The sequence below is a fragment of the Diaporthe amygdali genome (assembly GCF_026229845.1).
Source record: "Diaporthe amygdali strain CAA958 chromosome Unknown NODE_3_length_2959817_cov_65_330692, whole genome shotgun sequence".
NCBI lineage: Eukaryota > Fungi > Ascomycota > Sordariomycetes > Diaporthales > Diaporthaceae > Diaporthe > Diaporthe amygdali.
The window spans coordinates 2,337,729-2,361,738 of NW_026517023.1; the positions used below are offsets into that span (position 1 = coordinate 2,337,729).

Consider the following 24,010-nt stretch of genomic DNA (forward strand, 5'->3'; position numbering starts at 1 on the left):
TGCGGTTTTCTGAATGCCTCGATACGCGTGAGCTGTTTGAACCGAGGCAGAAATTACAAGGCTGATCATTGTCAAGTTCTCACTCATCAATGAAGACCGAGGACTTCAACTTTTCAACGTTTCTCAAACGTGGCGCGCAACGGTCGAGATCTAAGCCTCGACAAACGTCGTTACAGGGGCGGGTAAGCAAGTACACTTTTGTAGACGCAATTGAAATTAGCATTGTCAGTGTTTGTTAAATCATCAGGACCTATTTCCTCCTGATGCCAATGCAATGCCATGTTACCACCGTCGCTATGCTGAGCCAGTGCGCTGTGTGTGTCCCCCCTCGAGTGTATGTATGTATAGAAGAAAGAGGGCGCGGAACGAATATCAATCAGCCTCTCCCTTCAGAAGTTTTCTTTTTTGGCCCAACCTTCTCCCGTTCATGCAGCAGATGATGCGATTCCTGTTACAAGTAGAATACATAGAAAAGAAATTATACAATCCACCATCACCTCATCTGGTTGGACCCGTTACCTCGCTCAGTTCTGTGGTCCCCAGCCGGGGGCAGGTCCTGCTCCGCCGTGTCTGTCACCGTTAAGCTCCTCTCTGCCACTACCGTTGGCGTACGGCCGTGGGTGAGCCTCCCAGATACCCCCGATGAGAGGCATGCGCGCGGGCGGTGGCCCATCTTGCATGTACCCGAGGACCTGCCGGTCATCGTGCTGCATGGGCACCTGCCGCGGTGGCGATGGAGCGCGTATGCCGCCAGGGATGGCAGGCGGACCGTTGTACTCGCCGCTCATGAGCATGCCGCCAAAGTCGCGATGGCGCTCTTGGGGTGGCAGGCTTTGGCCCATGTCAACTGGACTCGGCTGCGCACTACCCCCTGTTGCCGGAGGCGGGAGGTTCGGGGCTGAGGAGGTCACCGGGGTCCGGGACTGCGATGGTGGCATCTCAGGCTGGGGGGTCGGTGTGGATGTCTTGGTCGGGTTCTTCTCATCGCTCTGTTTCTGCTTCTTACGCGCGAGCGTTTCTTTGCGTTTGTTTACTGCTTGGCGCATTGAGCCATTCGCCCATCGAGCTGTGCAGGAGAGTTTAGTATGCAGTCAACGGCACTTGAGAAATTAAGAATGTTGGAAAAGACTTACCTTTCATGCTTGCGCTCATCTTCTCGCTCTTTGTCATGCTCGCATAATCCTTTTCACTCAAATCCTCTCCTTCCGCAGAAGAAGGCGCGGGAGTAGCACGACCTGATCCCGGAGGCTTGGAGTTGCCCCGGCTGTTCGTCGAGGGGAGAGATCCCGGACCACCTGGCAGGCTGCCCATCGGCGGGAATGGAGGACCATTCGGCATCATGGGCGGCATGGACATGGTGGCATGGGGAGAAGAGTTTACCGGGAACGAGAATTGTCCCGGGCCGGCTCCGGGCATGGAGTGAGGCTGGAGGTGGGCACCACCGTACAGATGTGGCTCATAACCAGTCTGTCCGTGGAAGCTGGGAGGCGGCTGGAGCGGCGCGAGCGGAGCTTGGTGACCGGAGTGAGGATAAGACTGGTGGGGCGGCGGGGGTCCGTTAGGCTGGGGCGTCGCATTCTGGCGGTTTCTGTTAATAATCTTGATCCTTGGCTGTTTCTTCCTGGGAGACTGGGGATGTTCGATATGGGAAGGATGTTCGACGGGGGCGTTGGTGTGAGGGGCGGAGAAGGGGTTCTGGGCACCAACCGGGTGAGGCGGAGGTGCTGGCGCTGGTCCAAGCCGCACTGGAGCAGGTGCGAGTAGCTGGCCAGGACCGCCTCCCGTCACGTTGATGAAGGGATTATTAGGCGGAGCGAGAACAGAAGCGGCTTGCTGAGGCATGTACCCATGGCCGGGCGGTCCATATGAACTGCCATCGAACTGAGACGTTGCAAAATTAGGAGGCACTGAGGTGGGCTCGGGTTCTTGATCCTTCTTGGCTCTACGACCTCTCTTTGGTCGGGTTTCCGCCAGCTTATCTTTAATCGGATCTGCCAGTTCGGAGTAATTCTTCCTTGGGCGGTTACGGAAGGAGTAGTTGCTTCCAACTGTGTGCATCGAGCTAGTTGACGACGAGGTAGATGGTCGAAAGTCTTCGGTTGGCGTGACGGTGTCGTCGTTCGTAGGAACGCTGCTGCCCGCACTGTAGAATGTGTTTGGAGGTATCTCAACCTGCGTTGCAGCAGCAGACTTTCGGTTGCGCTGCCTCTTTGGAGCTGGCAAAGACGGCTCGCCTCCTTGCGGGAACGTGGACTCAGCATAAGGCTGATGCTGATGGTTAGCTCCATCGAATGATGAAGCAGGGCCGTCCGTGGCGGCACCACGACGGCGCTTGCGGGTCTGGGGTGGCTCGTCTTCGACGCCATACAACTCGCGGTCTCTGGTTGCTTCGGCATTGGCGAAAGCCTCCTGCTCTGCCTTCTCGGCCGCTTCCTTCTCAGCAGCCGCCCTGGCCGCTGCCTCACGCGCAGCCTTGGCGCCAGGCTTTGGTCCCCTTCGCTTCTTCACTGGCTGCTCTGGTGGCGGCGCCTCGGGCACCTCAGGCTTTTGGGCTGGGGTGCTGTCGTCTGCAGCAGCTTGAGCTTCATAGTCGCTATCGAAGTTCTCGGCATTCTTTCTGCGGCGGCGAGTCTGCTTCGGCTTCACAGCCTCCATGGGAGTAGGGGCTCTACTAGCCTCCTTACTGTCATCGGAAAGGATGCGGGGTTTTCGAGTTCGCTTGCCTGTGACAACACCCACGGGGTCGTCTACCGCAGCCTCTGCAGCCCGCTGGCTAAGCTTAGGCCTGTTGCGGAGTCGGTTGTTCTGAAGACCATCCCGCTGCCCAATGGGGTCTTGCCTTCCGATCATGCTTGGGCGTGGGTCCCATTCGAAACCATATGCCTGTGCGGCAACCTGATCTTGATTCCTCTCAGCAACTTCGGGATTGCTTTCGGGGTGCTTAAGCTTGTTCTCCTCGACGAAGTTCGCGCGGATGCCCTTGACTTCGAAGTCCCTCTTCTCAACAGAGATAGCCCCGTTCGTCTTGGCCATGTCTCTGGCTTCTCGAGCCATCAGAGCAGCGTCGTGAGCGCGACGACGGACTGCGTTGTCTTCGTCTTCGGTGACCAGTTTTCGCTTCTTCCACTCTTCTTGCCAGGCACCCAAAGCGTTGGCAGATGCTTCAAGAGCGTTGAAGAGGTCTTCAGTGGACATGTTCTTGTAATCGTCAAGGACATTGATGAAGTCGGTGGGGGACCTAATGCGTGTAAACGCGTACTGCTTGCGTGCCTTGACTTTACGAATAGGCTCAATCACTGGCTCTGGTGATGCGTTTCTGCTAGCAGGCATCGACTCAGCAGCCGGCGTTGGCATATCCGACATAGGCGCAGGTGTAGGTGCATTGGAACCCGTGCCACCATCAAGCCGAGATTGATTTTGCTCTTGGCTGCCTGAGTCCCGTTCTGGAGCTAAAGATTCAACATCGTCCGCGGGTTCACCAGGATCCTCGGAATTCTGGAGGTTTGGGGTTTCCCCAGGGGTGGGAACACCATAGTCTTGGGCAACTTCAGGGTATACATCCTGAGCATCTGTATAAGGCGTGAGAAAGGAGAAATCCCGAGGAGTATGGGCTCGCATCGGTCGAGGCTGCGCAATAGTCTGGGCTGCAGCCGTGACACGGCGTTTGCGAGGTACTCGGGGCTCTCGAGGCTCTTGCTCAATACTCTGTCGAATCTTTGGAGGCCTTCCAGGTCTTCGCTTCTTAGGCGTTTCGGGGCTTTCAGGAGTAGGCACCGAGGATGCGACAGGGTTAATGTCAGACTTGGCCTTGTCAGCCTTCCTGCTTGTAGATGCTCTCCTTTCTGTCTGAGTGGGTAACTGGGAGGAGTCTTCTTCGGTTGCACTTGAGTTTCCGGCTAAGCGGCCCAAGCGCCTCTGAAGGGAGCTTATAGTCAGCAATTGCAACATAATCCAACTTACAACTAATTCACTGCGGACAAACTTACACGGGTGCGCGGAAGTGAATTCGGGGTGTCTTGGTCGTTCTGATCGTTCTGATCGTTCTGACTGTTATGCAAAGACTCGACCACAGGCTCCTTCTGCTGATCAGATTCCAAGACTTTCGTCGGTTCTTCGGACGGCTGCTCATCCACAACCGAGGAAATAGTATTTCTTAATTCTCTGGCGAGCGCCGAGGTTCCGACTGGCCCATCAGGGGGCATGTCCTGAGTGGCATCTGAATCAATTGATTCTTGAGAACTTGGTACTTTGAGGCTCTGAGAATGGTCTTGAAATGAACCTGCTTCCATTTCAGTCCCAAAGGCCGCAGGTTCTGGGTCCTGAGAGGTTTGAGCAGCAAATTGAGAATTATCAATCTCAGATACTGCGGAAAGGGCCGAAGTAAGTTGCTGGCCGAGATCTGGTGGGCAAGGAGCAGAATCCTGACTGTCTTGGTCCTCAACCTTCTCTTTCACATCTTCCTGATCAGGCTCATTTGTAACTGAAAAAGGAATAGCTTCTGAATGATTTGGCTCAGTAGCATCCAAAACTGATGAAGCGGGCTCTTCTTTTGCGACGAAGCTTGTTGCGGCCTCATCTTCTTGTTGAATCATCGTAGGTGACGCAACCTGGGTCCCAATGACAGTGGACTGCAGAGCATTTCTATTTTGAGATGGAGACTGCCCAGAAATGTTGCTTGCAGTTTCTGAGCGTTGACTACTCGAGGAGCCAGTAAACTGCATCGTCAGCGGCGCGCCAACCTCAATAGTGTCTTTGAGCTCCGTATCGGAAGGCAGCTGATCGGGTGATTCAGCCGGCCTTGCAACGGGCGCAGAGATTGATTTTCTTTGCTGGGTCCTGCGGCGTTGGGGCTTGGGCGACACAGTCCGCTGCTTTTCAGGCCTGCCCCGCTTTGAAATAGCAGCAGAAGAGGGCGGCTGTGGTCCCTCTTCGTCGTTGTGAGGGTCGGCCGTCGACCGTCGCTTGCGAGCACTACGTGCGCCAGAGACAGTGATCTCAGTCCTGTCGTCCTGGAGCTCCTTGGGCGGCTGGTCTTCCTCGTTGTCATCGTTCATTTGAGCATAGTCAATACGAACTCTTTTCCGAAGTGAGTGGCCACCCTTGACTTTGGCTTCGTCCTGGTGATCAGCCCCGTCGGTGGGATACTCGAGCGTCCGGGCTCGCTTGCGGCCGGGCGAGTGGCGGGGGTTCTCGGGTGTGGAGAAAGTAAATGAGTGATTAAGGCCTTGTCTGGGCACCTTATCCGAGCGAGAGGCCGCTCGGTGGTCGTCGAGACTCATGGCGTCAGTCGCCACAGATGGGAAGTCCACAGACGTGGGTGATGAGATGTAAGGGTGAGACGGGGTGTGGTGGTTGGCACCTCTCACGCGACCTCGGCTGGAGGAGGGCGTGCGGGCGTTGATAGAGGAGGGCGAGTCCCCGAAGTTGATGATGTTTGTGAGCGAGACAGGCGAGTGACCATAGCCGTGGTGGTTACCAGAGGAGGAAGAGGGCCGTCCTGCTCGAGATGAGCCCCGAGGCCTGCCAGGACCTCTCCTGGTACCGCGCTGTTGCTGAGACTGATGAGACTCCATTTCTGCTCTGCATGCAGCCAATCAGACGGCCCCGCGCAGGGCAAAGAAAGGACAATAGGGAGAAGAGCCGGCCGCTGCTATTCAAAGATCAGACTGGCAGCCAGACGTCAGCCCAGTTCGCTGCATTCCATCAACGGGTGGCCAGGAGATTGAGATAAGTGCAAGAGCAGTCGGGGGTTCAATGACGGAGAACAATGGGGGCGACGCAGTCCATGATGAGGTGTGGTGCAGACAGGTAGTAAGGGTATTTACGTGTCAGATGAAAATAGCAGTTGAGATGACATGAGCACCAGAGCAGGCTTGGCTTGGCTGGGCTGGCCCAGCTTTTGCCGCACACGCACTCGCACTCGCACTGCAGCTCAGCGCAGCACTGCACAGCAAATGCAGGCCAAAAAGCACCACGCACCGCGAGCCCCCTTTGGCCGGCAACTCGAAAAGGACGTCTTTGACATACCTCAATAATACCAGAAAATACAGAAAGGTCTCCGTGGTGTAAGTGCGAATGAGCTGCAGTAGAGTGCAGGGCGTCGTCAAGGGCAGAAGGTGCCAATATCACAATGCGAAACGTGAGGGTTGAGTTGAGTTGACGCTGCTGCTGGGCTCTGGGCTCCTGATCAAGACGGCTTCGGAATTTTTGGGAGGCTCTTCTTGTCGGTCATGGCCCTGCCAAACCTGCAATAAGCCCCTAAGGCGCTCGGGCCACCCTCTACTCTGGGCGTGAGCAGGTACAAGCTCACAACGTGCATTCCTACCCCTGAGAGAAAGTACCTCCGGCCTTCCGCTGGCTGTTTTGCAAAGCAAGGCCCGCTCCGCCAATCATCTTTCAAGAACTCATGCTAGCCTCGGGCTAGTCGGTCTGGGACTAGCTCCTTTTGGGTTGCTTCTTCCCACTCCATTGTCATGGTCCCCTGCTGCAGCTGTTGCAGCTGCTGGGAGAGCCTTGACGTAGCAGATCAATGCGGGCGGTTGCGTTTGACGGGAAGCTCAACCAACAACCATAAACAAGATCATACTATCACTACTACTACCACCACCAACGACATGCCAACATCGCCAGCTTGAGCACCCCTGGACTCACGGATTGTTGCTGCACCACACATTCTCTAGCACTTCTGAAGAATCCATTTGATCTCTGCTATAGCTGGTCTTCGTCTCTGTATCCACCCCCAATCGCATAGGACTCCGCAATGGCTAGCAAGCGCGGCACCAAGTCCTCCGCCGCCGACGAGATCGACGAGCTGTTCGAGGGCATCGGCGACGATGCAGCAGCCCCTAAGAAGCCTGCAGCCAAGGCTACCGCAGCCGGAAAGCAGAAGCCAGGCGACGACATCCTCGCCGAGCTCGAGAGCGAGCTAGGAGACAAGGTCCCGTCACGGCCTCACACTCCCCGCGTCAGGGAGACCACAAAGCCCGCCAAGCGTGTCGGGACCCCTACAACAGATGCTGGTCGTCCGTCAACCGAAGAACCCAAATCCGCTCTCCCTCGAAAGTCAGGAGAGAGCACTCGATCGTTCCACGCGAGCTTCACACCCAGCGCCACCTCCTCCGAGCTGCAAGACACCGAGAAGGCCAAGGGCACTGTCGAGCAGCAGCAGACAGCAGCAGCAGGCGGCGGCGGCGGCTGGTGGGGCGGGATCCTATCAACAGCTTCGGCTGCTATGAAGCAGGCTGAGGCGGCCGTCAAGGAGATCCAGCAGAATGAGGAGGCCAAGAAATGGGCAGACCAGGTGCGAGGCAATGTTGGTGCTCTTAGAGGGCTGGGTAAGTCGAATTCTTATCACATTGCCTTATACAAGCCAAGGCAAAAAGAGAATGGGAAACAGTCCATGAACCAAGCCGTCATCAGGAATCACAGCCTACACATGCTCTGGTGCGCCTCCCTCTTGACCTGTGTGCAATCAGACCACATGTGTATTCGAGTGGATCACTTGATAGGTCTGTGAAATGCGCTACGTCTGGGAGAGATATGACCAGGAGCGCCTAAAGACGACCGCATGGGAAGCGCGCATAAATGTGGATCATTAACTCGACTGTTCATCGAGGACGAGAACAGAGATGTGATCCTTCTCCGCGATAAGGTTCTGTTTGCGACCTTGTGGCACCACCTCGTCACCTCAAGCAGTCGAACCATCCTATCTCTAGCCCCAGTGGGTATTGAGACGTGGACCAAGAATGCCGTCCACTCGTCAGACCAGTCCTGCACATTGATTCCACCGTTGCCACCGGCAAGGCTACCTAAGCGCATTTGAGACGCAAGGCTGACACTTACATCTAGGCGACGGTCTTGCACACAGGGCACTCCCTACTCTGACTGATATCATGAACACCCTCGCGCCCCCAATTTCGCAGCACGAGCGGCTTCTTATCCACATCACCCACGACCTCGTTGGCTACCCATCGCTCGACCCCATCATCTACGGTGTTTTCAGCCGCGTTATGGCACAGGTTGAGGGCGGTGACCTGATGGTGGTTCAGCGCGGGCACGAGAACACCATCAAGTCCCCCTCCAACGAGAAGAGCGGTTTCTTCTCCGGGGGGCACAGCACAGCCGGTTGGAGAGACGGCCCCTGGTGGCGAGACGTCGGCTCGCCCCGTGATCTCGGCCTGATCAAGGGTCTCACCGAGGGCACGAAGCTCTGCCGCGCCAGCGCCGAGGCCTACTCCACCGAGTACTTTGCTGCTTCGGGCGGCGTTGAAGGCGCCAGGGAGCGAGCCATTCAGCCCGTCAGCGAGAGTAACCCTGTGCGAAGCTCGGATCTATTCCTGTCCGTTCAGGCCATCGTCACCGACGAAGACAAGGAGCTATTCGCAGGCGCAGCGTCCAGCGAGAAGGAGAAGGAATCGTCTTCTGTGCTTGAGGAGGGCACCAACGACGCGCAGGTCTGCTTCGCGGTCTTCATACTCGACCCTGTGCACGAGATCCAGTTCAGTGCCATCAGCCAAGCCGTGCCAGCCCGGTGGGTCCGCTGGCTGGACGCCCCATCTCCGTTGACGCCTGCAAGCAGCAACGATGGCAGCGGCCGGGGTGAGGTGGAGAACGTGCCTGAGGAGATCAGGGACATCGTTGAGAGCGGTGGAGTGGACCCGCGGGAGTGGGTGGCTGAGTGGGTTGAGGAGGTGCTCACGCTCTCGATTGGTGTGGTGGCGCAGAGGTACGTCGCCCGACGGATGGGAGTCGGTGAGGGCGGCATTGGCAAGGGCAAGAGGAGAATGGAGGAAGTCGTCGCTGAGGGCGGTGGTGAGGCTGCGCGGGCAGGTGTCATCTGATCTCCCCACAGTTGACTTGCGCTCGCTACACACATGAATAGGGGCATTCTTTAGGTTGCGACAACATCGCGTTGAATGCATAATGATAGCTGCATGAACGCTAGGATTCCAGGACTGTTGTCGATGATAATATCGATTTTGACGGGAGTGTGGCTCTAGGCTTCAGGGTATTCCAACGATACGTTTCACTTTCAATTGTCATGATTTGTGGGTACGGTGCAGTTGGTATGAATATACTAATAGCTCTCATTGACCCCAAATCGCTTCGCCTGTGACACATCCTGTCAACCTAGGTATCGGCAACTGTTCCGGGTAATGAGTAATGTCCTGGTTTACTTTCATGGGACCTAAGGACAATTTATGCTCAGGAGCTAAATATTTATGAATTATACATTTGCCCAATAAATTGGGCCTCAGAACTCGCAAATTGATCGCGAGGCTTAGAAAAAGCTACATTATAATCAGCACGTAGGTTTGCGTGCGGACGGGCACCTAATTTAGTAGTACAGAGGCATTTTTCTGATGAGTTCCTTATGACATAAGAACTCTCCAGTGTCGACATTCTATTTAACTCCGCCGTCAAGTCTGTGAATATTCTCTTGCACTGCTGGTATGTACAAGCAACAGTTGCGAATCTCCTCCAGGTCTGTCATCGTCCGTAATTATTCCGAACTCGCCTCCGAAATCTCACGTCCCTGTCAGGCCCCATCTGCGCGAGTCGATACCCTTGTTGCTTACAGGTCCCAGCAGTCTGGTTACATCTCTCAACGCAGCAACCGCTATGCTCTGCCATCGCTGTTGGTTGACGGCGTTTTGGAACGCGGGTGACTGCATATGTATGTACGAATGGGACGGCCCAACGGCTGGTTGCAGGTGCGTTCCAGACATCATGCCAAAGCCGGACATTTCACGGGCCGCTCTCATGGGTCGACATTGTGGCGCTCGCCAAGATGCCAGTCAAAGCTTGGCCGATCCGATTGATCACCTCCGTCCTGGGCACACTAGGGGTCGTTCAGCACTCTCAGCACATCATCTTTTTCCAATTTCAAGGAATAGATCCTCGCATGTTTCAAGTGTATCTATGTGTTCGTAGATTTATTCAAAGACTTTTGTTTCTATTCTCCTCCGCACACTTGCTACACACGGGAGTGTTTCACTACTGCTATCGTCCGCGTCTAAGGGACAAACCACAGCAATATCAATGGCCTTTATGATGTCAACAAATTAAGTGAGCAGTGTGAAGGTCTTCGAGCCTTGAACCTGCGACGAACATGAGCGCCGTGAGTATAAATGATGAGATTCTCACAATCTATTATCCCATGTATTCATAGTATTTGTATAACATGAAAGCAGTATATTGCCACATCAGTGAAAGTGACTCTATATACCACCCTGCCCCCATTCCGGGCCATCACTGATACAATTCCAACATGACTGAGGATTCAATCTTCATCAAATGGGGCCAAGTTTCGAGAGTTCTCTGACATGGCAAGCATCCATTGCCATGTGGTTGTGAGATGGGGAACGAAACATACAATGTCTTGAGGTCGAGCAAGATTCCAAAAATTCTCCATGCATTCAGGTTTGAAGAATTTACCTGAGCCTTGTAGAAATGAATGGCCCCTGAATGACTTGATCGACGCGGTCCAACATCTCAGCAATTTGTCTTGATTCAGTTTTACCCGCCCAAATGCAGTTCTGGCTCAGCACCCTTCCCACTCTGCCTTCCACTCATTTGCCCTCAACAAGATCTAGTGCGGATACGTCGACTACTATTTCAGTCGATATGACTCTCAGAGGTGCCATTAGGCATGCCGCAAGATGTAAGTGTACTGCACTATTTTTGGACATTTGAAGTGAACCCCGGGTAGTAGGCTCGGCCCAAGTAATCAGATTTACGATCTTCATATTCGATATCCACGACCAAGCCCTTTAATGAGCTTATATTTATATTTATCCAGTACAGCATCACATATTTGGAGCGATGATTCCAGGATGTTGGCCTGTTACAATTGCCTGACTAGGGTGCAGATCTTAGCAGGGGTCGATGACTTGAGAAGAGTTAAAACTAGACTGTGCCCGCTTGCGCCATTGCGGATATGTTCGACGTGCTGTCTGTTTTTGCGGCAGTCAATCCCAACCGATTACGTTTCACGTAACATTGATTCGACCTATTCTTTTCTATGCCCCAGGTCCAACAAGCTAAATCGCAAGTTCTTCTCAGGTACGGTCACGCGAGCACGGGAAGAGCCGTTTTGATTTCAGTGTCCGGCCCAACGCTCCCACATTTTCGGTCCAAGCCCCAAAATTCTCGCCGTGACGAGTTCGCGGGCCAGTATGGTGAGCTCGATTCCACCCTGGCAACAGACCGAATGCCACTGTAGTTTCCTGCGACTCAGCAGGTAAGTTGAAGTTTTCCTGAGCCATAGACAAGCTTTGGACCTGGACCAGCCCAGCGCTTTTGCCAAATTTAGGTAGTGTGTGGGTCCCTCGCCCGCATGCCTCCACATTTCCGACGTCCACTCTACCTCCTTCGGTCATGCCCTTTTGATACTATGATTCTGGCTTATCTCTTTGGAGATATCTCGCGCATCAACCCCGGCCAATGATGTTCCCATGGTTGCATGATGCGATGCCGCAACTTGCGAGCCGCACCTCACAGTCCAGGGGTGGGAGGCAAGCATTGCGCGGCAGTGCCGAGGCAATGATACCTGCTATGCTTGCCCCTGTCCATTGAATGTCCGGCAGCGGTATATTTGAATACAAGACCGCTTATCTGGGCCCAAGACGCCTTTCATGTTGGTTTTTGTGATCCATTCCCTTGGGTAGATACATTCTATCCTACCTCTTTTTCATCTCGCTGTCCGAGATCAGTCCGCGTTCACGGACCGTTCTTCGCCATGGCCACCGAGATCCACCAGGTCGGGTCAGAAAGCCCTCCTTCGTCCAAGAAGGACCGCATCGAGGAGAAAAACACCGTCGTCTCGGAAGACGTCGAGGGCAACTCTGACGACGACAGCAAACGCTTGGTGGCAGACCGGGCCGAAGCAACAGAGCTAACGCCAGTGGAGGCTTTCAAGTGGAATGTTGAAGGCGACCAGTCTCCATGTATGTTCTTGGAACGCTCGTGAATTTAGGAGCACCGAAACACTGACGTGAATATTAGTCCCAGAAGTCGCGGCCTGTGTACCTAACACAGATGACCCAAACCTCCCCTGCAACAGTGAATACCCTTCCGTCCCTCCTATGACTCCTGTTGGCAATCCTTCTGACGTTCTCCAAGCTTTCCGTGCCTGGTTCCTGACAACCATATTCGTTGTCGTCTTTGCCGGGGCGAATCAATTTTTCGGTCTACGTTACCCCTCCTTATCCATCGGCTACGTCGTTGCGCAACTTCTGGTCTTTCCCATTGGTCGTGCATGGGAAATTCTCCCTCGCTGGCGGCTTCCTCTGGGCCCCCTCTCTTTCGATATCAATCCCGGCCGCTTCAGTATCAAGGAGCACGCCCTCATTGTTATCTGCGTCAACATCAGTTCCAGCATAGCTTATGCTTCGGGCGCACTTGTCTCTATCATCAGTCCCGTGTACTGGGACCGTGACTATGGCGCGGGCTTCTCGTTCCTCTTCCTCCTGACCACACAGATGCTCGGGTTTGGTCTTGCCGGTCTTTCGCGTCGATGGCTTGTCTACCCAGGGGCGCTCATTTGGCCGTCCACGCTATCCTCCGCCGTTCTTTTCAGGGCTCTGCACGAGCCGCAGGATAATTCGCCAGCAAACGGATGGACTATCTCACGATATCGATTCTTCTCATACTTCACGATCTTCGCGTTCGTGTTGTTCTGGTTCCCGGACTACATCTGGACAAGCCTAAGCACTTTTGCCTTCATCACCTGGATTGTGCCGCACAACCAAAAGGTCAACACCATCTTTGGAATGAACTCGGGCCTTGGTCTCCTGCCAATCAGCATTGACTGGACGCAGATCAACTATGCCGGCAACCCTTTGATCACGCCTTTTTACATTACTTGCAACGCATTCGCCGTGGTCGTGCTCTTCTATCTATTCCTGTCGCCAATTCTGTACTACTCAAATGTATGGCAAAGCGCATACTTGCCACTGCTCTCTTCGAGCACGTTCGACAACACCGGCTCAACGTACAACATCACACGGGTCGTCGACGAGAACCTTAACTTCGTGCTCTCCAAGTACCAGGAATACTCACCGATGTACATCTCAATGTCTTACTCGTTGACGTACGCTCTTTCATTCGCAGCGGTTACGGCAATCGTGGTGCACACTTATCTGTACAACGGCGCTGAAATTTGGGCCAAGTTCAAAAATTCGAGGCATGGCGGGGAGGATATCCACAAGCGGCTGATGAACAATTACAAGGAAGTGCCTGACTGGTGGTACGGTGTCTTAACTGTTGTCATCATGGCGCTCGGCATCGTGACTGTCAGCTACTGGGACACCGGATTGCCAATCTGGGGCTTCATTGTGGTTTGCTTTGGCATGGGTGTGATTTTAATCGTACCGGAAGGAATTCTTGAAGGAACCACAAATCAAAGAGTGTAAGTCTGGCACCGCACGGCTGGAGTTCCTGGCACTGACAAATGATATCTTAGCTTCCTTAACATCATCACAGAACTCATCGCTGGTTATGCCTGGCCTGGAAAGGCAATCGCCAACAGTAAGTGCCTCTCGTATACAATTTCAACCTTCCTGGAACAGCCTCCCGCCATATCCATAGTCTGTCTCAGTGGTTGTTCTGAGGCCCGTTGTCAGGCCGCAGCTTTTGAGATAAGCAATGGGCATATGATAGGCTTCTACACCAACTTCAAGACAACATTCCTTCCTCAATGCTTTGACAGCTGATTCTAATTCCTGCAGTGATGGTCAAGTGTTACGGGTACAATAGTGTGAAACATGGCATGGACTTTGCCCAAGATCTCAAGCTCGGCCAATACATGAAGATCCCTCCGCGGGTTCTGTTCGTTGGGCAGATTTACGCTTCAGTTCTGGCAACTGCAACACAAACTGGAGGTTAGTCGTCATACCCAATCCCTGGGATGGTTTCGTGCTGACGAATGCAAGTTCTGCGCTGGATGATTGGCAATATTCCCAAGCTGTGCCACAGCGATAACACACAGCGCTTTACCTGTGCCGGTGCTAAGGTCGTTTACAACGCATCTTTGATCTGGGGCACAATCGGTCCTCAGCGCATGTTCCAATCTGGACAGATCTACAACGCGACGATGTATTTCTTCCTTATAGGACCCGTCGTGACTGTCCTGGTCTACTTGACCTACAGGAGATACCCCAACAGCTGGGTGCGATATATCAACGTGCCAATTTTCTTCAATGCAGCTGGAAACATTCCTCCCGCGAACACTACGCAGTACAGCCTGTGGTTCATCTTCGGTTTCTTGTTCAACTACCTGATCCGTAAGAGGGCCTTCGCTTGGTGGAAGAGATACAACTATCTCTTGCAGAGTGCTATGGACACAGGGACTGCCATCGCCACGGTTGTCATCTTCTTCGCCTTGAGCTACCACAACGTGAAACTCAATTGGTGGGGGAATACCGTCGGCTCAGACACAGACGATGCCAACTCTGTGCCTTGGCTGACGGTGCCCGACGGTCAGATCTTCGGAAAAGGTCCCGGAGAATTTTAAATCGGTGTGGGCACACATGGACTTGATGCGTGGAGAAGGCAATTTTGAGGTTTTGACTAGACGGGAATGAAAATCGTTCGCCCTCAATGAAAAGCGGTTCACTGCACGTGTGACCGGCCAGAAACTCATACAGCTCAACCCGTCCTGTGATTTTCATGTATGCGCCTATACTCTTCCAAACCTGCAAAATAAATGCCCTCGTAAGCCTTAGTCACATCATTCCACAACGTTATTGCCCCAGACTTAATGTCGCCCGTGTACGGTGTTTAGAGCACGCAGTTAGAGTGGCGTAGGTTTCATCGATGTCACTAGTAAACTACCAGCGAACGCGATATCGACTCGCGTATAATACGTATATTTGCTCGGACACGGCAAACTCAATCTGCAGGAAAGCTAAATTCAAAGGTCTGCTGGCAAACCTGATCAATGACCTGGCCCTGGATATTCCGAAACCTTTGCAACCTAAACTACTGGACCGGAAGTCTCTGAACAGTCTGCGTAGTTGTGGGACAGCACCTCTTGCCGGACCTGCCGGTGACTTGATCCTCGACCGTACGTACAACTCGCGTGCTTACGTCGCTATCTTGCATCTTTCCAGCGGGGCTCGTTTTGCCAGTCTCTGTCGATATCAGTTGAACTGCCACACGCCGTCCATTCAGTCTTATCAAATGCCTGTGCGTGTGGCATTCTCGGTTCGAATCTGTCTGCAGTGTCTTGCAATTGCCTTTATCATGGTGTTTGGATTGAAGCACATCTTCCCTGCCCTCCTCGCATCACAAGCGAGCTTCACGAGGGCAACGCAAGTCGTGCTGGGCGATACTTCCGCCGAACAGCCCCAAATCGGCAATGTTGCCTATAGGCTTCCGACTGAACGCACCTTTCTACTGAACGTGCCAGCTGCCTATAGACACGAAGAACCACATCCGCTTGTGCTCTCGTTCCACGGAGGTTAGTCAGTGTTCGTGCTGGGATCAAGATATGACATTGGCTCACATGCGCAACAGCCGGCGGCTTCAGTGAAAAGCAGCAACGCATTACCGAACTTTCTGATCCATCCTTGAACATAGCGGGGAAGCCATTCCTCACAGCCTATGCACAGGGTGTGAATGATACAGAATGGAACATGAGACATATCTGGAAAGGGGCACCGTATGAGAACAGCTCAGTCGACGATATCGCCTACGTCTTCGACATCATCAAGTCCATCTCATCCACATATACCGTCGACCAATCCCGCATCTACGCATGCGGAAAGTCTAACGGCGGAGGCTTTACCAGTCTCTTGGCTTGTCGGCCCGATACTTCAAGCATCATCGCCGCGTTTGCACCGGTCAGCCCGGCTCTGTACCAGGGCACCTACGCTTTCCACAACTGCACGCCATCTCGGCCTGCGCCTATATTCCACGTCCACGGTATCGAGGACACCATCACCCCATTCTACGGAAGAACACCCGAGGAAGGTAGTTTCGGCCCGGAGCCAGACGTCAGGTTGTGGAGACGCCAGTGGGCAGAACGCAACGGCTGCGCTAGAGGCACGTACCCTGGCCAGTTTCCACAGCCCGATCACGTAGAGGAAGTTCATCCGGGTGCATGGGAGGAGGTCTGGGACTGTCCTGGCGCAGAAGTCAGGTCGCTAAGCATCGAGGGCCTTGGTCATGCGTGGCCTTCGACCATTGGGTTAGACTTAGCTGGGCGGCCTAATCACACCGCGAACTTCAATCTTACGAATCAGCACCTCGTTCAGTTCTTCTCGAGGCACTCTCTTGGTAAGGTTGCCGAGTAAGTGGTGCTGTGGTTCCCAGGACGATTTGGTTCCTCAGTGTCTTTGAGCCATGAGGATGATGGTTGCTGGACCGAAGACCTACCTAAATGGGAGCTCTCAAGGATTGAGAAATGCGTTCTATTATTTGAGGCCTCGCCATACAGAAACGCCAGTAGGCGAAGACAACTTTATATATGTATTACGTATAGCACAGTTTAGCCGCGAAACATATAATACAGGGCGATCAACACAGTCTCAATCCACAGGGAATTGCTATTAAACAATTCAAACAATGCAATACTTCCACTTTATACGCCATGGTGCACAACTACGGTGTATAAATTCATAGTACACGTCCCCGTCTATTTCGGCATGGCTAGTGCATGTATCTCAGCGGTACGCAGACAACTCTATCCTTGATCGCAGATTTCAAAAGCGAGGATTCGGTCGTGAAATCCAGAAATATAGAGGCGCGTGCCCATTTTTAGGCTTGATTGTCACCCTCGGCACAGTGCCGCTAAGCCAACTTTTTAAATTTCCGCTCTCCAATATTCGATTGCATACTCCATTCTTGCTCAGCTCTTCCCAGCAAACATTGACTCCAACTCCTTATGTCGACGTGTGAGCGAGCACAGCTATTCATGGTGAGTTTAAGCTCGGGAGTCTGCTTCGCGGATACAGTATCTATGTGATGAAGAGGTAAAATCGAAAGGAGGGAGTTCCAGATAAGAATAAAATAATCTCTTGTCAGATAACGTGTTATCCCATAACCTCTTATAAGATAACCTCCCATAACATAACCCCCTATAGGATAAACAGGATAACCTGCTATAGAATATTCTGTTCTAGGATGACCTTCTGTGGGGTAGCCTTCTGTGGAATAACCTCCTGTGGGATAACCTCCTGTGGGATAACCTCCTGTGGGATAACCTAACCTCCTGTGGAATAACCTCCCGTAAGATAACCTTTTGTAGCGGGTGGGAATACTGTCTATGGGGTAATCTCCTATAGGATGATCCTATATTGGGACGAAGTCAGAAGTTGTCTATACGGAGCTCCGCAGTGATGGTTTCGCATTTCGTTTTCTGGAAGAAGAAAAAGCAAAGAAGGGTGGTGTGGTTCCCATAGTGTATGTAAAGAATCTCGAGCTATTTCTATCTCAGCATCTAGAACGTATGAGAAGGCCGGACCGCTCGCATGAGGATTATGACCATTATTCAATTGGAAGTGGAAATGTATCCGTAGCTACTGCATCGGGGACTCATTTTCTTCTGGAACTCAATACTGACAATGAAAAGATCGATTAATAAACGAAGTTCGGGCTGACTGTCGAAGGCAATCTCTAATTCCAACCTTCCAACCATTCATAAAAAAGAATATTATATTCGCCTGTTGGTTTATGTAATTTTGGCGTATTCCTGGGGCCTGTCCGGGAACCCCTCAGCTCTTCCCTTGCTCCGAAGCGCTCTCCACAGTCTTGGCAGAATCAGCCCCAGCTGTCTTCTTCATAGCCTTCTTCGCCTTGACCTTTTGTTCATGCATATACGCCCTGAAACCACTCCCACCACGAATGTTCTGCCTCGCTCGATCTCCACGCAGTGTCGAGAGCGTGCGCAGAGGTGGTCGGATGCCCTCCTCCATCTCCACGGTATTCCGCCTGTGAGCTTCCATCTTGCTCGGCGTGATGCTCTCGGGGGCCCACCTCTTGCGGATAAACCAGGGCAGGCACGAGGCAACCCATTCGTCAGGACACTTGCGGATGAGCACGCCCCATGGTAGTGAGATAGCACCGAGACCAATCGACAGACCCCATTCCTTGCCGTTGAGGGGTGTGATCTCGAAGGCTTCGCCGCCGACGAAAATAATCAAGACCTGGCCACCGATCATGATGAGATTAATCCCAATGAAGAACCAGTTGCGTGTGATGCCTTCGAAGATGTTGATCTTGTTGTCAAGGCGGCGATTGTTGACCTCATTGAAAATTTGTAGCCACACGAAGGTATTGAAGACCAACGTCTTCAGCCTCGTCACCTCGTGCTCAGATGTTCCGTAGCCCATGAGAGTTCTGCCTCCAAAATTTAGACAGAACGTAATCGCCAACTGGCAGATTGCCTGTCCAATGATCATCTTCGCCATGCGAAGAGTAATGAGTGATGCGGACTTCCGATCGGGCTTCCTGTCCAAAACAGATCGAGACGGGGGATCCGTTGCCAACGCCAGAGCAGCAAATGTGTCCATGATGAGATTTACCCAAAGCAGTTGCACGGCGTTCTGTAGTACAAGTCAGAGACTATCCCCCAGGGGCTTAGAGAAAAAGGAGAGAGGCTCGAGTATTTCCTCCAGAGTTTACTTACGAGTACCGATTCTTCCTCAGCCGAAGCGACAGCCGATACAAACGTAAGGACAACAGCAGTAACGTTGACGGTAAGTTGAAATTGCAGAAACTTCTTGACGGAGTCGTTGACTGCGCGTCCCCACATCATACCCTTCACAATCGAAGCAAAGTTGTCGTCCATAAGAATAATAGCAGATGCTTCCTTGGCAACTTCGGTGCCCGCAATTCCCATACTGAAACCGATGTCGGCCATCTTCAGAGCAGGAGCATCATTTGTGCCGTCACCAGTGACCGCGACCGTCTCCCCTAGCTCCTTGAGGGTGCGGACCAGGATACGCTTGTCCTCGGGACTCGAACGCGCAAGAACCTGTAGCTTGGGAACGAGCTCCTTGAGTTCCTTCTCGTCCTTCCGGCGAAATTCTGGACCTTCCATAGCGATGCCACCATCTTCGGGGTGGTATATGCCACATTCGCGTGCAATTGCGCAACCTGTGAGTATATTATCGCCCGTAACCATACGAACTATGACCCCAGCACGCTGACAGTCCTTGATAGCGTCCTTGACAGAGGGACGGAGAGGATCTTTGATGCCGAAAATAGCCACGAGAGTCATGTCTTCGTGGACCTTGCTCCAATCGGCAGCTCGAGGATCGTCCTTGGATTCCATGCCTGCCGGTGGCCACGACTCAAAGTCTCGGTAAGAGGATGCAATAGTCCGCAGTGTCTGGCCGGCGTACGATGTGATAGTATTGAGAATAGATTGGCGCACCGAATCCTTCATCTCGACACTAGTGGCGGACTCGGTATCGGCTAGAATGCGACCGCATTTCTTGACGAGAATTTCTGAGGCACCTTTGGCATATACTCGATATTTTCCATCCGGAAGCTTCACAACACTTGCCATGTACTTATTCGCGGAGTCGAATGGTAGGACTTGCACAATATTGGCATTCGAGCGTTCTTCCTGGACTGGCCCAGCACCGAGATGATCCCGCGAAAAAGTCAACAGAGCAACCTCAGTCTTCGAGCCGATGAATGTCTGCTCTCCGTCTTGTTCACCCTCGAAAGCCGTCGAGTTGACTGCGTTCGACTGGATTAGAAGTTTCTTTGTCTCATCTCCCAGGGAAGCCACGAAGTCGTTGACGGGAACATTGGCAACAGTCTCAACAACCTCATCAGGAGCATCGCTCTTCTCTGTGTCATCGAGTGGTGGATCCGTCCCACCAAAGCTGTTGCAACTTCCAAGGGTGCAAGCAACCACAGTCATTTTGTTTTGGGTTAGGGTGCCGGTCTTGTCTGAGCAAACGGTTGTTGCATTGCCCATCGTTTCGCATGCCTTCAGAACTCTCACAAGGTTGTTGTCTTTCATCATGCGTGTAGTCGCGAAAGCGAGAGCGAGCGTCACTGCCAGGGGAAGTCCTTCGGGCACAGCTACCACAACCACCGTTACCGAGACAATCAACAGGGTGAGAAATTGCTGGCCTTTTTCCGATGGGGATGCGTCATTCCCAGGCAAAGCTGCCAGAAACTTGATGAACAGGACGATAAAAAGGATAAGCGCAGCACCAGCACCAAATTTTGCGATCCAGTCAGCCAGTATGTTCAGCTTCTTCTGTAGTGGGGTGTCTTCCTGTTCTGTACGGAGGGCCATTGCGGTTCGTCCGTAGCTCGAGTTGACACCGACAGCAGTAACGAGGAAGGTTCCCGTTCCCTCCTGGACTTTGCTTCCGGAAATGATGAATGGGTCCAGCTTTTCCAGTTCTGGCTGGTCCTTGCCAGCTTCGGCTGCACCAGTCAAGGCAGCGAATACGTCGTTGCCGGGGACCTTCTTGAGGAGGTCCGATTCGCCAGTCGCAGAAGACTCGTCGCATTTGACACCGTACCCGTCAATGAAGATGCCGTCGACAGGAATCATGTCGCCAGTCGTTAGGTGCATTACGTCACCGACCATTACGTCGAACACCGAAATTTCTTGCGACTTGCCAGAGCGGATCACCTTTACCGTACGGTCATTGTGTTTCTTGTTGAGCTTGTTGAATTGCCGTTCCATCTGAAAGTCGTTGAGGGTGCCTACCACCACGACAATCAGAATTGCCACAATGATAGCCACACCCTCTACCCATTCGACCTTGGCCTCGCCAGGCTCATGAGGAGTGCCAAAGGTCTGATAGAGACCGAGTGCCAAGGACACAATCGCCGCGATAGTGAGTAGGATCAGGACCTTGTCATTGTATGCCAACCAAGCGAGTTCCAGCAGTGATTTGCTCTTCTTCTCGGGCAGTCTGTTGTCGTTAAAGACGTCCTGTCGATCGGAGAAGCCGTGGGTCGCCGCCTGGTGTGCACCAGATGCGGCAGCTGCCGATTTCTCCTCGCTCGGCTCCGGTACATTGTTTCCGAGGGCCCCATACTTCGGCGCACCTTTGGTCGCAACATCCTCGAAAGCCACTGCGCCATCGAGAATGTCTTCGTCAACGCTAAGCCCGCTTTTGATATCGGAGCGCAGGCCCTTCTCCAGCCCAGCCAAGCCGCCCATTGCGTAGAAGGCATTGAGGCTCTTGGGGTTTAGCAGCTTGGAAAGCTGACCAGGAGAGAAGGCGAACTTGTTTTTCATGGTTCTGAACATGTCCTCCGTGCCAGGGTCGGGCGTGAGGGCATCGTTGAGGTCCAGGTGGAACTTGACATGCTTGGATGGGCCATTGTCCTTCTCGTCGGTGGCCATCGTAGTCGTATTCTCTGCGATCACCGTTGTGGCATTCTCCCACTCAGACCCTGCGTTGCTAGCCATGCTGGGTATGATGTAGTTGATGTTGTTGCGTTCCAGGATGAGCCAGGTAAAGGTCTGCTAGACGACACTCTCAGCACGTCTGGGACGTGCGAAGGATCAGGCCACAGGACAGCTCAGCAGCTTGGAGCAGCTGATTCGACAATGTGTTTGTTGAGGGGCGTGCAGGTGGGAGTCAGATGGGTTACACATGCCCATCAAGCTCAAGCTCAATGTGTCTCGTTCCCAGGCAGTGTGTGCTTAGTGGTACGAGGGTGGGAGAGGAGTAAGAACGAAAACCAGGGGAAGGGGCGAAGGAGGGAGAGACAACAAACAAAACAACCCAAACAGGGAAAACAGGCTTGCAAAATCGAGGCGACGCAAGATCTTGATGAATCTTGATCGGGAAAAGAAAAGGGAAACAAGATGATATCTGAGACAAAACAGCCCTCCCTACCTAAACCTTGCCTGCGTGGCTGCCGAAGTGTGTGGACGGTTGTACACAAACATTGGGATTGCCTGTTCCTCACTCAGCCAGCCGGTATCCATCCAGGGGCCCGATCCCCGGGCCAGCTCATCTCACAGGATCCATGGATGAGAGCGGATTGACATCCTCCTCGTCAACACAGAGCTTGGCATACCACTCTGACAGCCCTGGCCCGCCGCCAATGTTGATTCGAGCCACAGCAGCACCACGGCGGCACTGCAGCTGCAGACGTGTGGCCCATGGGCAGCCATGGGGGTTATTCCAGGTATTCTGGGCCCAACTTGGCGCTGCTTGGCGATTACCCATGGCCAGCTTGGCGGGCTGCCTCCAAATTTGAACAGCTTCTGGATGCTGAATACCCCCTTAGGAACAGCCCCTTTGCTCTTCTCGGGGCTGGCGCAGCAGAACAATTACGCCCCAAGGCAGCTTTCCATGCCCACTTGGCGCAGGAAGCAGATGCTCCAGCAGCTATATTCGACTTTGAGGCCATTTGGCCTGGTAAGTTGTGGCCCTATAGCCCTGTGGGGGCCCACATCTCACCGGCTCGCTGCAGGTGCTCGAATCAGCAATGCTGGCTGGGTGCGTGCAGCGCAGCACATAGATAGATAGCACTGCTCTGCTTTTCGGCGCATGCACACCTTTCTGCCTTGTCTGCCTTGTCCTGCCAGCCTACCTCTCCTGTTCTAGCCAGTCCTCAGGGGCGCTTGACGCTAGGAAATTGGCTAATATTGGCTTCGAGCACAAGCATTCGTCACCGTCGCGTGTCCAAGACTTTGCCAAGCAGCGCCTCCATAGTCGTGGGTAGCAACATGTCGCGGTTCAGAACCAGGCACAAACGGCGGTGACCTCTCGCTGATCGTGCCACGGGGCACGTGTGCTTGCGTGTGCTTGTCTTTCCTGCTGTGTGAGCCTCGATCGCGTGCGCGGCGGACAGGGTGAGATGCCGAAGGTCTCCGTATGTGAAGTGTAAAAAGAAGAGAAACGACCTTGCAGGCTAGCTACGCGAAACTGCTCCTCTTGAGCTCCAGAGCTGAGCTCCAGAGCTCCGCATTGTCGCAGTCTAATCCAGGGTCCAACCCTACCGTCTCTTTGTGAGACCTCGAGTCCTGATTCAGCGTACCACGCGTCTGCATGATCATGTCCTTAAGTAGTGACCCTACCAGTCACCACCATCGGACGAGTAACATCGTCGATCTTTATCTGCCCAGACACCCAGGGAGGCACATTGGTATTACAAAGAACGGATTCAGCAGGCTTACTGCCTTGTGTACCAGTTGCACTTTCCGGAAGGCCTCCTATATCGGCACTTTCGTCGACGTGGTGTGACCCTGCCTGTGATATCCTGGAGCTCCAGCTGCTTGGATTCATCCGTGTTGTAGCACCTGGGCCGAGCAAGAAACATGCCAAACATCTTCGCCCTCGTACTAAAACGTACTATCGGAATACGATACAGCTTGCAGGGTTCTCCAGTTGAAGCTACCATTGGAAGAAGTTCGCGTAACTGAGGCATCAGGCGACGATTTCTTGCTCGTCTCCATCATTCCAGAGAAGTCGGGGTAGTTGCGCAGACATATGCGATCAGGCTTTGTATGTGACACCCTTGTTCTAATGGCTCTTGTTACTCAGGAGTTGATTGCTGTCATGATGACCAGGCTCGGTGACAGCCGGACACTTTGCAACAACACGGCTCGTTCTCGTGACGCATGTAAAGCTCGTTCCTCCCTATGTATAAAAGCCCGTGTCTGGACCAAAGGACTCTGCCAAATCCGCTGGAAGTCGCAGCTTATTATGTGCCACTCAAATATCGAGAGAGAAACCGCACAGATCAAACAGATAGAATATGCCTTTATTCTGCAAATCCGAGGAAAAGAAGCGCCGAAAGGCCGAAAAGCGCGCAGAAAAGATTGCAAGGGAATGGCAGTCTGACCGACATGCCGCGGAGGTATTGGCATGGCTTGATCAACAGATCGAAGACGGAGTTCCCATGCACAAACTTGACATGCGTAAGTCAGAGACCTCCATTCCCGAAACAATCCTAACCTGAGTGATGGCCTGGTAATGAACATGACTTTTCAGGGCTGCCGCCTCCTCCCTACAAGAATCCTCCCAAGTATCCAAGATAGAACAACAAGTCATGATTCGTTGACTGA

The 24,010-nt window shown here is 53.2% G+C and overlaps 6 protein-coding genes across 6 annotated transcripts; 3 read left to right on the forward strand and 3 right to left on the reverse strand.

Moving 5' to 3' along the window:
• Positions 1-524: 524 nt before the first annotated feature.
• J7T55_003120 (uncharacterized protein) lies at positions 525-5,573 on the reverse strand (the record flags this gene model as incomplete). The annotated part of the gene is made up of 3 exons (XM_053138264.1): positions 525-1,066; positions 1,134-3,915; positions 3,987-5,573. 3 exons carry the CDS (start codon positions 5,571-5,573, stop codon positions 525-527), a joined length of 4,911 nt encoding a protein of 1,636 aa, XP_052998986.1.
• A 1,187-nt stretch (positions 5,574-6,760) lies between these two features.
• Positions 6,761-8,840, forward strand: J7T55_003121 (uncharacterized protein; the record flags this gene model as incomplete). Its single annotated transcript, XM_053138265.1, has 2 exons — positions 6,761-7,334; positions 7,849-8,840. The coding sequence occupies 2 exons, from the start codon at positions 6,761-6,763 to the stop codon at positions 8,838-8,840; spliced, it is 1,566 nt and encodes a 521-aa protein (XP_052998987.1).
• A 2,900-nt stretch (positions 8,841-11,740) lies between these two features.
• Positions 11,741-16,298, forward strand: J7T55_003122 (oligopeptide transporter; the record flags this gene model as incomplete). Its single annotated transcript, XM_053138266.1, has 7 exons — positions 11,741-11,948; positions 12,007-13,411; positions 13,466-13,530; positions 13,731-13,883; positions 13,935-14,498; positions 14,921-15,463; positions 15,520-16,298. 7 exons carry the CDS (start codon positions 11,741-11,743, stop codon positions 16,296-16,298), a joined length of 3,717 nt encoding a protein of 1,238 aa, XP_052998988.1.
• Positions 16,299-17,717: 1,419 nt separating this feature from the next.
• Positions 17,718-22,166, reverse strand: J7T55_003123 (plasma membrane calcium-transporting atpase 4; the record flags this gene model as incomplete). The annotated part of the gene is made up of 3 exons (XM_053138268.1): positions 17,718-18,548; positions 18,632-21,451; positions 21,957-22,166. The coding sequence occupies 3 exons, from the start codon at positions 22,164-22,166 to the stop codon at positions 17,718-17,720; spliced, it is 3,861 nt and encodes a 1,286-aa protein (XP_052998989.1).
• A 692-nt stretch (positions 22,167-22,858) lies between these two features.
• On the reverse strand, positions 22,859-23,398 carry J7T55_003124 (uncharacterized protein; the record flags this gene model as incomplete). The annotated part of the gene is made up of 3 exons (XM_053138269.1): positions 22,859-23,016; positions 23,120-23,242; positions 23,296-23,398. 3 exons carry the CDS (start codon positions 23,396-23,398, stop codon positions 22,859-22,861), a joined length of 384 nt encoding a protein of 127 aa, XP_052998990.1.
• Positions 23,399-23,700: 302 nt separating this feature from the next.
• Positions 23,701-23,983, forward strand: J7T55_003125 (uncharacterized protein; the record flags this gene model as incomplete). Its single annotated transcript, XM_053138270.1, has 2 exons — positions 23,701-23,863; positions 23,937-23,983. 2 exons carry the CDS (start codon positions 23,701-23,703, stop codon positions 23,981-23,983), a joined length of 210 nt encoding a protein of 69 aa, XP_052998991.1.
• Positions 23,984-24,010: the final 27 nt, after the last annotated feature.